Raw genomic sequence first — 13581 nt, 5'->3', positions numbered from 1 at the left:
AAGTAATGGAAAGTTTCCGCAGTAGTAGAAGAAGTACTTGTTGAACAAGAAATACCAATCGGTTGTACAAATAGTTAATTATCTATAAAAAATTATTTGATTAAAATGATTAAAAGCAAAATAGGTAAAAAATTAAAAATAAAATAAAAAAATATTGTGTAGATGGGCGCATAGTAGTAGTAGTAGTAGTACTAGTAGCACTAGTAGCAGTACTCAGTAACAGAGGTTGGACTAGTTGAAAGTGTAGTAGCAAAAGAAGTACTACATGAAGTATTACTACAAGAAGAAGAAGTAGTGTGTGTGCGTGTGTGTGTGCGTGAGTGTGCGTGTGTACTAGCAGCTAACTTGCTAACATAAACATGGGTCTATTTCTGGAAGTGGTGTGGAAAAAGTCGACGGGTGCGCTTTGAGTGATGGCCGGCGAGTGTGTATGATTCCCAAACAAGGTACTGCGATGCGAGTCCAGTAAAAGGCCCCAACAGGCCGGAGTCATCGCTAATGCTGCTGCTAATGTATACAGTGGAAAAAGTTGAGATTCAAGTGGGATTCCCTCCCTGGGAGCCTCAAATGAGGTCCAAGGTTTAGTAGAGTTGATACAGTCAAAACATGACGAGAGAGGGAGGTGCTAGCCACATTAGCGACTAACAAGATCAGTGTTAAAAAGACTTTATATATCTTAATTTATTTCAAATTCTTGGCTTGCCGTGTACCAGCATAATGCCCAACAATGTTGGGCCATGCAACATTAAAATACAGTTGCACATTAGGTACGTGTTCATCAAAAACAAGGCAGAAGTATATTGAACATTATTGTAAGCTATTGTAACTTTACGCATAGTTCTTACAAAATAAATGCAAATGCACTGGACTGAAATGTTACATTCTGCGCTTGAAAAGTTCATTTAAAAAATGTACAGTTCAGTTCTACTGGTTAACAAAACTGAATTTAACAGACAAGCTGGGCGAGACCCTGTTCAGACCATTTCCTTGATTGTGTATCAGTATCACGTTATGACGCATACACATGCTCACACACACAGACACACATTCACAGCATTGTTGTGATCGCAGAAAAGTGCTCCATTCATAATTAACAAATTCCTCACTTGCGCCTCCCGATCTACCCGGCAACCATTCAATAAAGTAAAGACCCCACACACACATTCACCACTCACATGAACACCCACGCACACACGCGCACACACATACGCATGTCAATCAGTCCTGTGCAAGTATTTGGAATAGAACTAAAACCATATTGGTGATGATGATTATGATGATGTCAGCGTATGTAAAAAATATTAAAAAGATCTAAATGGCAAAGAGAAGAACAACAACTAAAAGAAAAATGGAAGAAAAAAAGAAGAAAAAGAAAAAGAAGGAGAAGCGGAAAGCAGGCAGGAGGAAACGAAAGGGCTTGTCTCACACATTTTAATGAGCTTGAAAAAAAAAAAGCTGGGACAAAAACAACCACAGTACTGCAGCTACTGCCAAGAGTGCGCGTGTGTGAGTGTGCAGGGGTGCGCATGCGTGTGTGTGTGTGTGTGTGCATGTTGTATACGTTTGATCTCTCGCTCTCGTTTATGATGGTCCTCTTCCTGTTTGGCTGCCATTAACATGCCTTTCAAAATCAGCAGGAGATCAACAACAAGATGAGGAGATGCACACAAACACACATATGCCTCACATCTGGAATGCAGCAATGTGTGTGTGTGTGGGTGGGTGTGGGTGGGGGTGTGCGTGTGTGTGTGTGTGTACTACATTATCGTGTTCTAATCACCTTTGATGACCAGAGAGTGCGTTAATTGAGTTGTAATGTAGATTGCGAGCCGTTTGAAGAACTCTTGGGAAGGACCCATGATCCAAAGCATACCACATCATGTGCTAAAAATGATGTTTGTAGATGATATGACTTGGCACCAAAGGCATAAGAAGACTTGCTTTGGCGCCATCTTGGAGCATCTGAGTGCCAAGGGACTACATTGAAGGAAGTTGAGGTGATTCATTTTGACAAAAGTAGTGCTTTTCTGCAATCCTGTGGCATCTACAAGCAATTCTAAACCTTTTCAGTCAATTGCTTTTGGATTTGTATGGGCCAATATCCAAAGCATACATATATCATAAATGGTGTTTGTTCACAATATGACTGTGCACAGCAGTAACAAGAACAACCAGGAAGTGTGTGGTCCTTTATAATGACACTCTGTGATCACATTTACACAAATACAGATCAGGGTTGTTGTTTTTTTTTGTTATTATGGCATCATTCAAGAGAATATTGACAACCTAGTTACAGATTTGTGAAGCCCTGTTTAATTTGAGGTGTGACTCACCAAACGTTTGTTGAGAATTGGTTTTCCACCTTGCGACTGGTGATCTAAAGTCAAGGGCAACATTCCACAAAAATTAAGACTTGTGTTGCTTCAATTACCACCAAATTGCATATTATTTTATTTCATTAATTTGGGGGACAAATGTAATCATCAGGAAAAACAGGTAATATGTTTTCTATAAGCATTTGAGCCTTTTGTTGGCCAATCTGGACCTATTATTATTATATTTAATCTATTTATATAGATTGTTTTTATTGTATTCATCTTAAACAAAAAACAGCTCTTAGAATTTTGTTTGGTTAGTTGGAATCATAGTTTCGGATGTTACTAGTTTTTAAACTGTTATCGAGGGTCCACTGTGTTCTATCTCCGTTTCTAACAAGGGAATCATGAAGCGTCAGGGTTAACGTCAGTGCAAGTAAGGCCACCGTTACCGTGGTTACAGCCATCTGTAGCGCTTCCATCCCTCATGGTGACACAGCAGCAACCGGGAGACAAAAGGAGGAGGCTGCAAACCAGGAGCTAGCTGTGCTAACCAAAGCCTAGCCACGCTAACGAGGCCAGCGAGAACTGGATGAGGTGGAATTATTCATGAGGCCCACATTCCCACTCGAGACCGCACGGAAGCATCCCAGACAGTTGCCTCCGTAGACGGAAACATCTATCACAAACTCATGGGGGAATCACTCAGTACCTCCGCCAAGCACAAAAGAGCGACAGCCAGAGGTATTGTTGTTAGATAGCAGGATTACGCATGAACGACACATCGCATTTCTATTAAACCAATTCAAATACGATGCAAATCCACACAAAAATTAAAGCCATTCAAAGAGTTTGCCCCCTTACCCCAAAATACAAAAGCCCAGTCGGCTGTCATAGTAGTGTGTCTTGTCATTTTATGGTTATGACATCATCACATGACGAAATATTTATGAGATAAATACAGATTGGCAAAGACATAATTGAGCACATTAATTTGAGGTTTTACTCGTTGTGCTTTCTAGCAAAACGATGTTTTACCCTGTTTTGTGTTAACTGACCTTAAATTCAAGATCCATCACTGCCAAAAACAAATATAGCAAATTGTCTCTCCACCAAGTTTATAATCCATCAGATAAATATTCAGAAAAATTTCAATTTGTTCTTTTTTCGGTTTGGTTTGTTTAATTTCTGTTTTTTTTTTATTTGGTATGTTTGACTTTTTGCTTTGAACTTGACCTGGACATGTTTACTTGTCAAAAGGTTTCTGATGGTAGAGGACGTGTTCAGTCATTTTCTGGTCATGATTGATTTATTTTTTTTAACAAAGCAATACCGGTTCAACATAATTTTAATGGACTATTGTGGCAAAAAACCCACGCTGTGCATTGTAAATTTATTCTCTCACACACAAACACACATGCAAACACACTTGCACTCGCACACACTGACTTCAGTTTGAGGGGTCATGGTGCGGTCACTTTCTGTCACATTACATTTCTCCACCCAAGCTGCTGTTGCCATAGCAACAAGAGCCTCCCAAAAAAACAACAAAGCTATGCTAGTGGGTGACATCAGAGTCTCATAATGCTCTCAATAAGTATAAAAGGCCAACCAATCAAATTGTATTTATCTTAAAAACATATTTAGCGTCTCTTTGATGGAAAGTGTGCATAGTTAGTGCAACATTAGCATTAGCATCTCACAGGACAATTTATTGTAATTGTGTCGTTTTTGCGTCATGTTAAGTGCGGTAATTGCGATCATTTTTCAAGTTTATTTTATCTCTACTGCCAAATTAGCCCTTTCGGAAAAAGGCAGTGCATTATCTAAACATATCTAAGTATGAGTATGAAGTGCTGCCTCCACCAGTGAAAATAATTTGATTGTCTTTACAGGTGTTTGCTTTATTTGACCCCGACACACACTGTGCTCTGCCTCTTCAAGTAGAAAACACTAGCCGGATCGCAACGCCCTAGCTCCGCCCCCTGCTTCCCCTCCCGGTTGTCATGGTAACTCACCACTGATCATGGGGTATTTTGATGAAAAGTTAGTCAGATGTCTATTGGCCGTTTTAAATTGTGAGCAAAAAATGCTTAATATGGCTCTGCACACAAAGACAAACATCTCACACAATGCTAACAGCAATCACGTGCACAAAGATGGCATGCCAACACGTTAAATGCATCTGCATGGAAGCATTATATGAGAGGTTTGAGGGAAACACACGCACACACACATGCACATACACACACACACACACACACAAAAAATCTCACGCATACATAGACACATACACATACATAATCTCTCACACACGCATCCGTACACACTCACATGCAAGTCCCTACATGCACACGCATGTTCTCTCACACACACACTGACAACCATGAACACACACACACACACAAATGGACACGATCACGCACACGAACATACCTACATACACACACACACACACACACACACACGCACACGCAATCACATGTAGTCACATGCATGATCACACGTGCACACACATACGAACACACATGACATGCAGATAATCAAACACGCATAGGATCACACACAGGCACATGTACACCACGCAGATGCTCACGTACACGCAATTACATACAAAAACACACATCAAACACATACACACTCATAATCAAGCACACACAAACACGCACACACATACCCTTAAACGACAATGAGCATTGCTTTGATGTATTCATTGTCAAGAATCATGCAGACGTGTGTCGCCATGACAACAGCAATAATGATGACATCATCATCATCATCATCATCACCACCATCCAGCCAGGCAGGCAGGCAGCGAGCGCTGAGTCACACACTGCAGTGTTCTAAATATAGCATTGTGGGTAACGTAGTCTGGGCCCAAGACGACGCGGCTGCCATTCAGCGACGCTCCGCGTCACAGACAAACACACCGTTGGCTCACTCAAGTTGTCCAATGGGGTTTTGAAGCTCAAAACAAGAACAAGGCCGAATTCGAAGGCCATCCCAAACGATGCTTGACGGGCTTGAAGGTCAAATCAGTACACGTCCTGTCGCTTCTCTTTACTTACGTATGCCAGAATAAGGTGCGGAAAGAACACTATTGATTTTGATTGACACGTGACAAAAGGCACATGAGGTCAGAGTTTTCCTCAGGGACTGTTGAGACCACTATTAATTTTGTGGAGGGTATTGATTTTGACTGACAAAAGGCATTGGAGGTCTCATGGGAAAAAACACGTTACGACTCACTACCAGTCAGAGTTTTGTGTCGGGAAAAGAATCCTATTGATTTTCATTTTTGGTTCTAAGGCATGCTAGAATGTGTCTTTTCTTCTTTTTAGGTTAGTTCTCTATTCGTGCTTGCTTCAGTGTTTACACTCAGGCAGTACAAGTTCATCAACACGCACACACGCACAGCCATCGTCAGTCACGCAGCCTCTCGTCTCATTGAACACAACTCGGCCTCGGAGCAGAACAAGTCGCTGAGCTTTCCGCTTGCCATGCTTACTAAAACCCCTTCACTGTGTGCTCTCGTGTGGGGGTGTGCGTGCATGTGTGTGTGTGTGTGTGTGTGGGTGTGTGTGGGTGTGTGCGTAGGGGGGTGTGGGTGTGTGCGTGTGTGTGCGCGTGTGTGCGTGTGTGTGCGTGTGTGTGCGTGTGTGTAACAGAGCACGTCTTGTTTAGTTGACCCGCAGGACAATGCTGGATTGTGACATGCGGAACTGTCCTTCCAGAGAAGCCAGCTACTAAGTGACTAGACTACCATATTAGGAGGTTTATCGGGGGGAAGGCTTTTATTTATTATTCAGTAAACACCTTTTTTAATGATAAATAATATCCGCATCCTTTTAGCTAATTCACTGCCACTGATGAATGTACTTGTCTTTTCACAGTCCAGTCATTCACTCCCAGGAACCTATTTATATATATATTTTTTTAATTTCAAATGTTAGGATAAAAGAGGGTGTGAAAGTGTCTGGCAGTGAATGAGTTAAAAGAAGATGTTTGCCACATTAGCCGTGCATAGACAACAAATGACTCCCTTAGATAATGGCATCCCACGAATAAAAAACAAAATCAGGTAGTACGTGTATTGATCTCACTATATATTCACAAACATGAAATAGTTTGTGAAAAGTATCTCAGCTTTGAACCAAATACAATTTTAGTCCATATAATTATTATCTTAGAAATAAACAATGTAACAATGAAATCAGTCATCAGTATAATGCAATTAACTAAAAACGAATTCATAAAAATGCATGAATAAATTGAAAAAAAATCATTCATTCAATTATAAATTGCCCTTTACTCCAAATAAGTAATCATGAATAATATAAGAAAATTAAAAAAATATATGGATAACTAAATGGATGGATGGATGGATGCAAGGATGAATGGATGAAAATCAATATGACTTCATGACTTGATTCAAGTTTTACTCCAAATAATCATTGATGAATAATAAGAAATAATAAGAAAAAAACTATGAACAAATAAATAAAATATGAATAAAATACAATCCAAAAAATATTAATAAATACAAAATATAAAAAATAAATGATGAATTTTACATTCAATTATTAACCATGAATATTATTAATATTAGAAAGACAAAAAATAGAATACAAATAAATTACATTTTAAAAATTAAAATTAAAAGATGTGTCACAAAAAAAAACAAATATTTTTTAAAAATAGTCATATAGAATATAATATGAATAACACAGCTGTATTATTAATCTCGATGCAAACAATGACGCCATCACTGAGCCCTTTGTTAACCAAAACAGGAGCAGCTGTAGAAACAACCAGTCCCTCCGATGTCATTGGACATGTTGGATGTGCATGCATGTTTGTGTTCACATGTGTGTGTCATTCGCATCCAAACAGCTGACTTGAACAACAGAAGATCTCTGAAGTCTTTCCTGCTCTGCTCTCAGCAACAAGGCTATTTTTTTCTTCACTTCACTTGTTGCCTGGCAACTGCGCCGGCACACGTGACCTATCCCGCACGTGATTGGCCGAGGCCATCATGTCGTGTCGGAGGCAGAGAAGCATGCACGCATGTGTGTGCGTGCAAGTGTTGTAATACATTCACTTCTAACACCAACTATCATCAAACATGACAGTTTTTTTGCTTGTGTTTTGCTCCAAACTCTTGAAGACTTTAGTTACTTAACTGCAGATGGGAGGGACATATACACGAGGGGCAGGCTTTGATTTGCATTTTGGGAATAAATCCAAACAATGGTAATCTGACCCAAAAGCAGAATAATGTAATAATGCAGAAACAGCAACTTGAAAGCTACCATATGTAATACTACCACAATGGTAAAAATAACCTTTAAACATTTAAGATGCACTAGTAATCAAAAATACAGTCGCACAATTAAAGCTTTACTAAACAATGTAACTCCAGTGGGTAATTCAACCTAACCTATTAAACTCCAGCATCGAAGATCGATGTGTAATAATCTGAAGCGTGTAAATGGAACTTACATTAGCATTAAAGCTACTTTTTGTAATGATACTTTTTGTGATAATCTGACTAGTGTAAAAGTAAACTTAGCAGAAGTATTAAAGCTACACTATGTAATCATTTGTCAATCTAAAAATTCCACTAACATCAGCATTAAAGCTACACTTTGTAAGAAGAGTAAAATGAACATCAGCAATGCACAAAGAGCGACATTACAGCTACACTGCAATATGAAACTTGCAGCATTAAAGATACACAATTCCATCCATCCATTATCCAAATCGGAACAATTTCCAAATGGACATAAACTAATGAACCATTAAAAGTACACTCTCCCAAACTCGTAAGAGTTGATTGACTGAAGATATCAAGATGAAAACTAACTAAGATGCATTTAAACTTCAGCAGTTCCAAGTTGTCTTCACAGATGAGAAAGAATATATTGTATGCATGTGAGTGCTATTTTATGCTAAAGTAACAGCTGATGGTTTCTAATGACTGTAATGGTGATGATAATTTCTGTTAGCTGTAAGTTATCTACACATCTAAACTGCACTTTCAAGGAGGTCACAATGTATATAGATAAAATTGCCAAGCGTACTGTGGGAAACAAAACTAAAGCCAAAACACAGGAAATGCTGCAACAAAAATGCCCCCCCCCCCCCCAAAAAAAAAAAATCTGGCTTGTTTTTGTGGTCCTACCTCTGGTGTTGGTCGCCATGTCCGCCACCTTCTGAAAAGCATCCAAGAAGGCCACCGCCGCCAAAACCGTAGTTCTACGAAAACACGTGAACATTTATTACACAATAGTAGGCCTGCACAATTTATCAAAGTTTAATCGTGATCACAATTTTGGCAGCCTCAATTAAATTAACGTGATCATCGTCGATTTTTACATTAAAATGTTTCCGTATATCTAGTCAAGCACTTTTGCAACCAGTAGTGAGCCTACCACAAGGAGGCGACGCTTACTTTAGTCTTCATAAAACTAGGCAAGATATTAAACAAGATAATAGAATTTTTATTCAGTTAGTCTTTGCTTTTTGTATTTTTTGGGATAAATGTGAGATTTTCTATCTATTAGGGAAGTGCAATACCAGCTATTGGTATCGGGCCGATACTGACCTTATCAATATCAGGTCAGTATGGGTAATCGTGATGGATGCTGGTACGAGCGAGTAATTTTTAAGGCAAAAAAAAAATGGACATCAAGTTTGTCCTCCTCACCAATAGCTGGCACTACGCGCTGGAAGTTTGACACATCAGTGAATCGTCATGTGTATCAGAAAGGAAGAAATGTAATTTAATTGTTCACAATTGCCTGTCATTGAGTCAATTGAAATGTATCAAAAGTACTAGTGGTTGGGTACTCTGTATCATATTGGTGAGTACTCAAGAGTGAATACTGACACTATCGCTCGAAAATAAAAAGTGGTATCTATCATCCCTATTAATTACGTATGATAACATTTGCTACAGATATTATCGAGAATGATGGAAGTTCAGGCATGTTTTGCTTTTGCGGGCCAAATAAAATGATATGGTGGGCCAGATTTTGACTGTGACACTTTTGTAGTAAAGGATAAAGAATATATGCCTGCGAGTGTGCATTCGAAGCTTAATAAGACACAGTGTGGTGACTGACTGGATCAGGAAACTCACCTGAGCTGTGAATGAAGCTTCGTGGCCTTTGCGCTGAAGTCCTCCCACACTGGATAGGAGCACTGATAACACACACGCACACACACACACATGCATGACACAGCTGTATGTAAAAAATTATTGAATTATTGTCTTCAAGACTCTCCTATTAGACACACCTCCCATGTGTCTACTTCAAATCACATAACAGAACCTTTGACTTCTCTACGCATACACACACGCACACCCCCAAACGCAAGCACACACACACGATGTCACACTAGCACAGACACGTACACTACATATAACACAAACAACCACATGCACATTAAAAACACAGGCATACATATAACACACACACATACATGAATATAACTCACATGCATATTTCCAATTTGTACATGCAACAAATGCAAGCACAAACATAAAACATGCAGACACGCATGTATACAACAAACGCCTGTAAACATGACACACACATTCATGCACACAAAAATACTGTACATAGAACACGAACACACATTTTACCAAACACATAGTGTATGTTAACAAATACAGAACATATAACAAACAAATAGACGTGGATATATATACATACGTGCACCCATGCACATGCGTACGTAAAGCACACGCAAACACATACATATTTATAATAAACATGAACACACACACATATACAATTAACACTATATAGCACACACACATACATTGAAACGCACGCAAGCATAACACACACACACACACACTCACAACAGCATCAAAGCATTGCTAATGAAATTTCACCTCCCGCCCACTGCTATCTCACCCCCTCAGCTGCATCCCGATTACATTACACTTGATCCACGCTGACCTCTGAACCCCAATAAAATGCTTGCAAATTGACTGTGTGTGCGTGCATGCGTGCGTGCGCACGTGTATCAGATGGTGTCATCAACCTGGCGAGACCCCCACCCAAAGACAAAGTACAACCAGGAAATGTGAACAAAGATGGTGTGTGTGCATGTGCGCATGCATGTGTGTGTGCGTGTGCGTGTGAGTGTGCAAAAGCGTAGGGGGTGGGGCTTTCAATAATGAAGTCACAAACAGCCAAACACTTTGATCTGGCACATTTGATGTGGCATCATTTGGGCTGGAATCCGAGTTGTCCCTTGGTGGCAAAACACAAGCACTCTCACACATGCGCGCTCGCCTTCCTCTCCGCTCTTGCTTGTTTGAAGTGCACCACAGAGATGAAGTAGTGTGGATGTGAGATAACGTGGAGCGACGCCCTCGTCTTGGGACACACACACCACCCTGCCCCATTAGCATATTTGACAATACAATACAATAAAACTTTACCGTCGTGGTGTTAGGAAACAATAAACAGGACATAGATGCGCAGAAAACAACAACGACAATTAACCGTCATCGAGTCTAATTTGGGGCAGCCCGGTGTCCTAGTGGTTAGCACATCTGCCTCACAGTCCAAAGGTTCTGTGTTTGAATCTCCCGACATTCCAAAATTGCAAATTGCATGTTTGCTTCATTTAAGACTTGAAATGTGTGTGTTTCCCAAAACAAGGTATCAACACCCCCACTTTTGCCCATAAAGGGTTTTACACCCACACTTTACCAATGAGGGGTTACAACACCCACACATTTCCCAGCAGGCTTCCGCACCCATACTTTTCCCGATAAATCATTTTACGCCCACAAATTAAAATGAAAATTTTTACTCTTTCCTATGATGAAAGGTTTTTAACACCCACACCTTTTGCCATGAGACGTTTCAATATCCGCACTTTTCCTGACAACAGGGTTCAACACCCACATTTTTCCCATGAGTGGTTTCAACACCCGCGTGTTTACTGATTAAAGTTTGAAACACCAATACTTTTATCAATGGAAGAATTTACCACCAACACTTTTCCCAATTAAAGGTTTCAACACCCACAATTTTCCCAAGGGAGTTTTGCCAGAAAGACACTTCATCACCCACACTTTTATCTTAAAAAAAATGTACATTTGGAGATTCACGTCTCCTTCCTTTCTTCCTCCCTTCCTGTCTCAAGGACACTTGACTTCTTTCCTGTTTATTATTCTGCATCCTCCCTGAGCCTTCTCTGACATTTTTCCCCAAAAACGATTTTAAAAGTATTTCAATACTGACAATATCTTTAACTGTAGCTGCTCAAGTACTCACTAGAACCTCCATCTTGGTTCATATAGAAAAACAGTAGTATTCATGCTTTGACTGGTGATGCATTGACAAAAATGAGTGTCTACTGATCTTATTGTGACTGCACATGCACTGACTAGAATCTGGGATGTTCCAGCCTATGCCATTTTACCAAATAGGAATCAAAAGCTTTTTCATTTAAAAAAAAGTCATCCCAGACTGAAGATATATGGACAAAAATCCGATATGTAACGATATTTGACTGGAACTACTCGAGTAGCGACTCAATGAGGGACCCAACAACACAATATTTGAACTTGCATACCTGTTTAACCTCATTCAATATTGGAACTTAATAGTATTAAAGATTTTACCTCAGTAAATCATCTTTGACTTGTGGGACAGTGAAAAAGTGGCATTCTAGTTGGTACTCAAACAGTCCCAGCCAAAGATTGGTACATAGCTGATTTGTCACTAGCTCATCGGACGTAGGATGAATTACTGATTTTCAGTATGATAGACAGAGAAGGTAGCCAATTTCAAATATCGCGTTGTTGGTCCTTGATCCAAGGTCGGTACTTGAACAGTCCATTTCAAAGATTGGTAGATGATTTGTCACCATCACCACAGTCAGAACATGCATATAACTTTTTGACTATTGCGGAAAATGTACCCTCGTAAAAATATCTAGTTGTTGGTCATTGATTCTAATCAGTGTTCGAGCATCCCCAGTCAAAGATTGGTGTATACCTCTCAATAATAAAATGCTCATTTCAATGTTAATTCAGTATCTTTCAGGATTGAATAAGTCTGGAATTATGTGCCCAATGATTTTTGAAAGGGACTGCTCAAGTACTGACAAAAATCAAAGCTCAGCCGACCCAATAACTGCTTTCTCCATCTTCCATCAATGATAGTTGCATTGTTTCATACATCTCAAAATGTTCCAGAGTAGCATTTGCGTGAGAGAAGAGCTTTTTCTTTGGCTTGCAACACAAAAGCTTAGCGAGTGCAAGTAATAGATCATCTTTCTCATCATCCTCATCTTCCGCTCGTGAAAATGTTTGGCTCGTTAAGGACAGAGGATGCTGGGAGCTAGCCAAGATGGCCTCTTCTTCTTTTTTCCCCCCGACTGCCTTTGTGAGGCCTGTCAAAGCTTCTCTCGTCACACTCGGGCTCAATATTCCTCTTGTTTGTCTCCACCAGCAAGAAAATTCTGGAGCAATGTCAATATACAGTGCTCGTTCCCTGTTAGCTTAGCGAGATAGCATAAATTCAGGAGCATTTACAAATTCTACGGAAATATTGAAACAATGACTTTGAATGCTTAGGCTCATGCTAACACAGTGAGTCAGGGCTGGTATATTACAGATGGGAGCCAAGGGTATTCATTTTGACACATATAGTCAGATTAACTTTCAAGGCGGCTAGCTTAATGCTAAGACATAATTGGAAAAGCCATCGACAGGCTAACACATAACATTGTGTTGCAGTGTTACAACTGTGTCAGCAATGGATATTTGAACACAAACATGATGACACACGTAGACAATATGACAACAATCACAGGCATATACTTTATCCTCTGCAAGGAACGACTAATATTATCGAGGCTAGTTTATGACAAGCTGTGCCAATCTTCATATAGAGTAAACCAGAATGTCTATCTTATACTGCCCAATGTGGCCAAGTCATGAATACCAGAAGGAGCAGCACGTCTATTGAATTGAAGCCAGAATAGTGGCAAAAACTGTTTAAATTGTTTACCTTCTTTTCATTTGTGTCATTACTGTGTTGTTAATTATTAGTACAATACTGCAGAGTGCTATTTGTTCTTTTCATTTTTGTTGATCTTTTTGGCAGGGTTAATTTGGCGTCAGATTACGACAAACATTGGGACGCTTCAGTGTAAAGTCGTTTGTTCATGTAGGCATGAAATTAAAGATAAACGTGTCTCTTCCCCATGTGACTGGAAAACACAGTTC

General features: G+C 39.6%; 1 protein-coding gene across 6 annotated transcripts in view; it reads right to left on the bottom strand.

Moving 5' to 3' along the window:
• Positions 1-13581, bottom strand: part of mtss2b (MTSS I-BAR domain containing 2b) — a 57763-nt gene that overhangs the window by 15154 nt on the left and 29028 nt on the right. For all 6 annotated transcript variants that reach the window (XM_086025067.1, XM_086025068.1, XM_086025069.1 and 3 more), the window contains 2 exons: positions 9460-9521; positions 8500-8573 (listed from right to left, as the gene is read on the bottom strand). In XM_086025067.1, coding sequence (XP_085881193.1) covers positions 8500-8518 — 19 coding nt within the window. In that variant the 5' untranslated portion in view covers positions 8519-8573; positions 9460-9521. The remainder of the gene's footprint in view (positions 1-8499; positions 8574-9459; positions 9522-13581) is intronic.

The sequence above is a fragment of the Filicampus tigris genome, chromosome 3 (genome assembly GCF_054856515.1).
Source record: "Filicampus tigris isolate MCC_2025a chromosome 3, RoL_Ftig_1.0, whole genome shotgun sequence".
NCBI classification, from domain to species: Eukaryota; Metazoa; Chordata; class Actinopteri; order Syngnathiformes; family Syngnathidae; genus Filicampus; species Filicampus tigris.
Note: the sequence above shows the minus strand (reverse complement) of the source record. Positions and strands in the feature narration are given on the sequence as shown.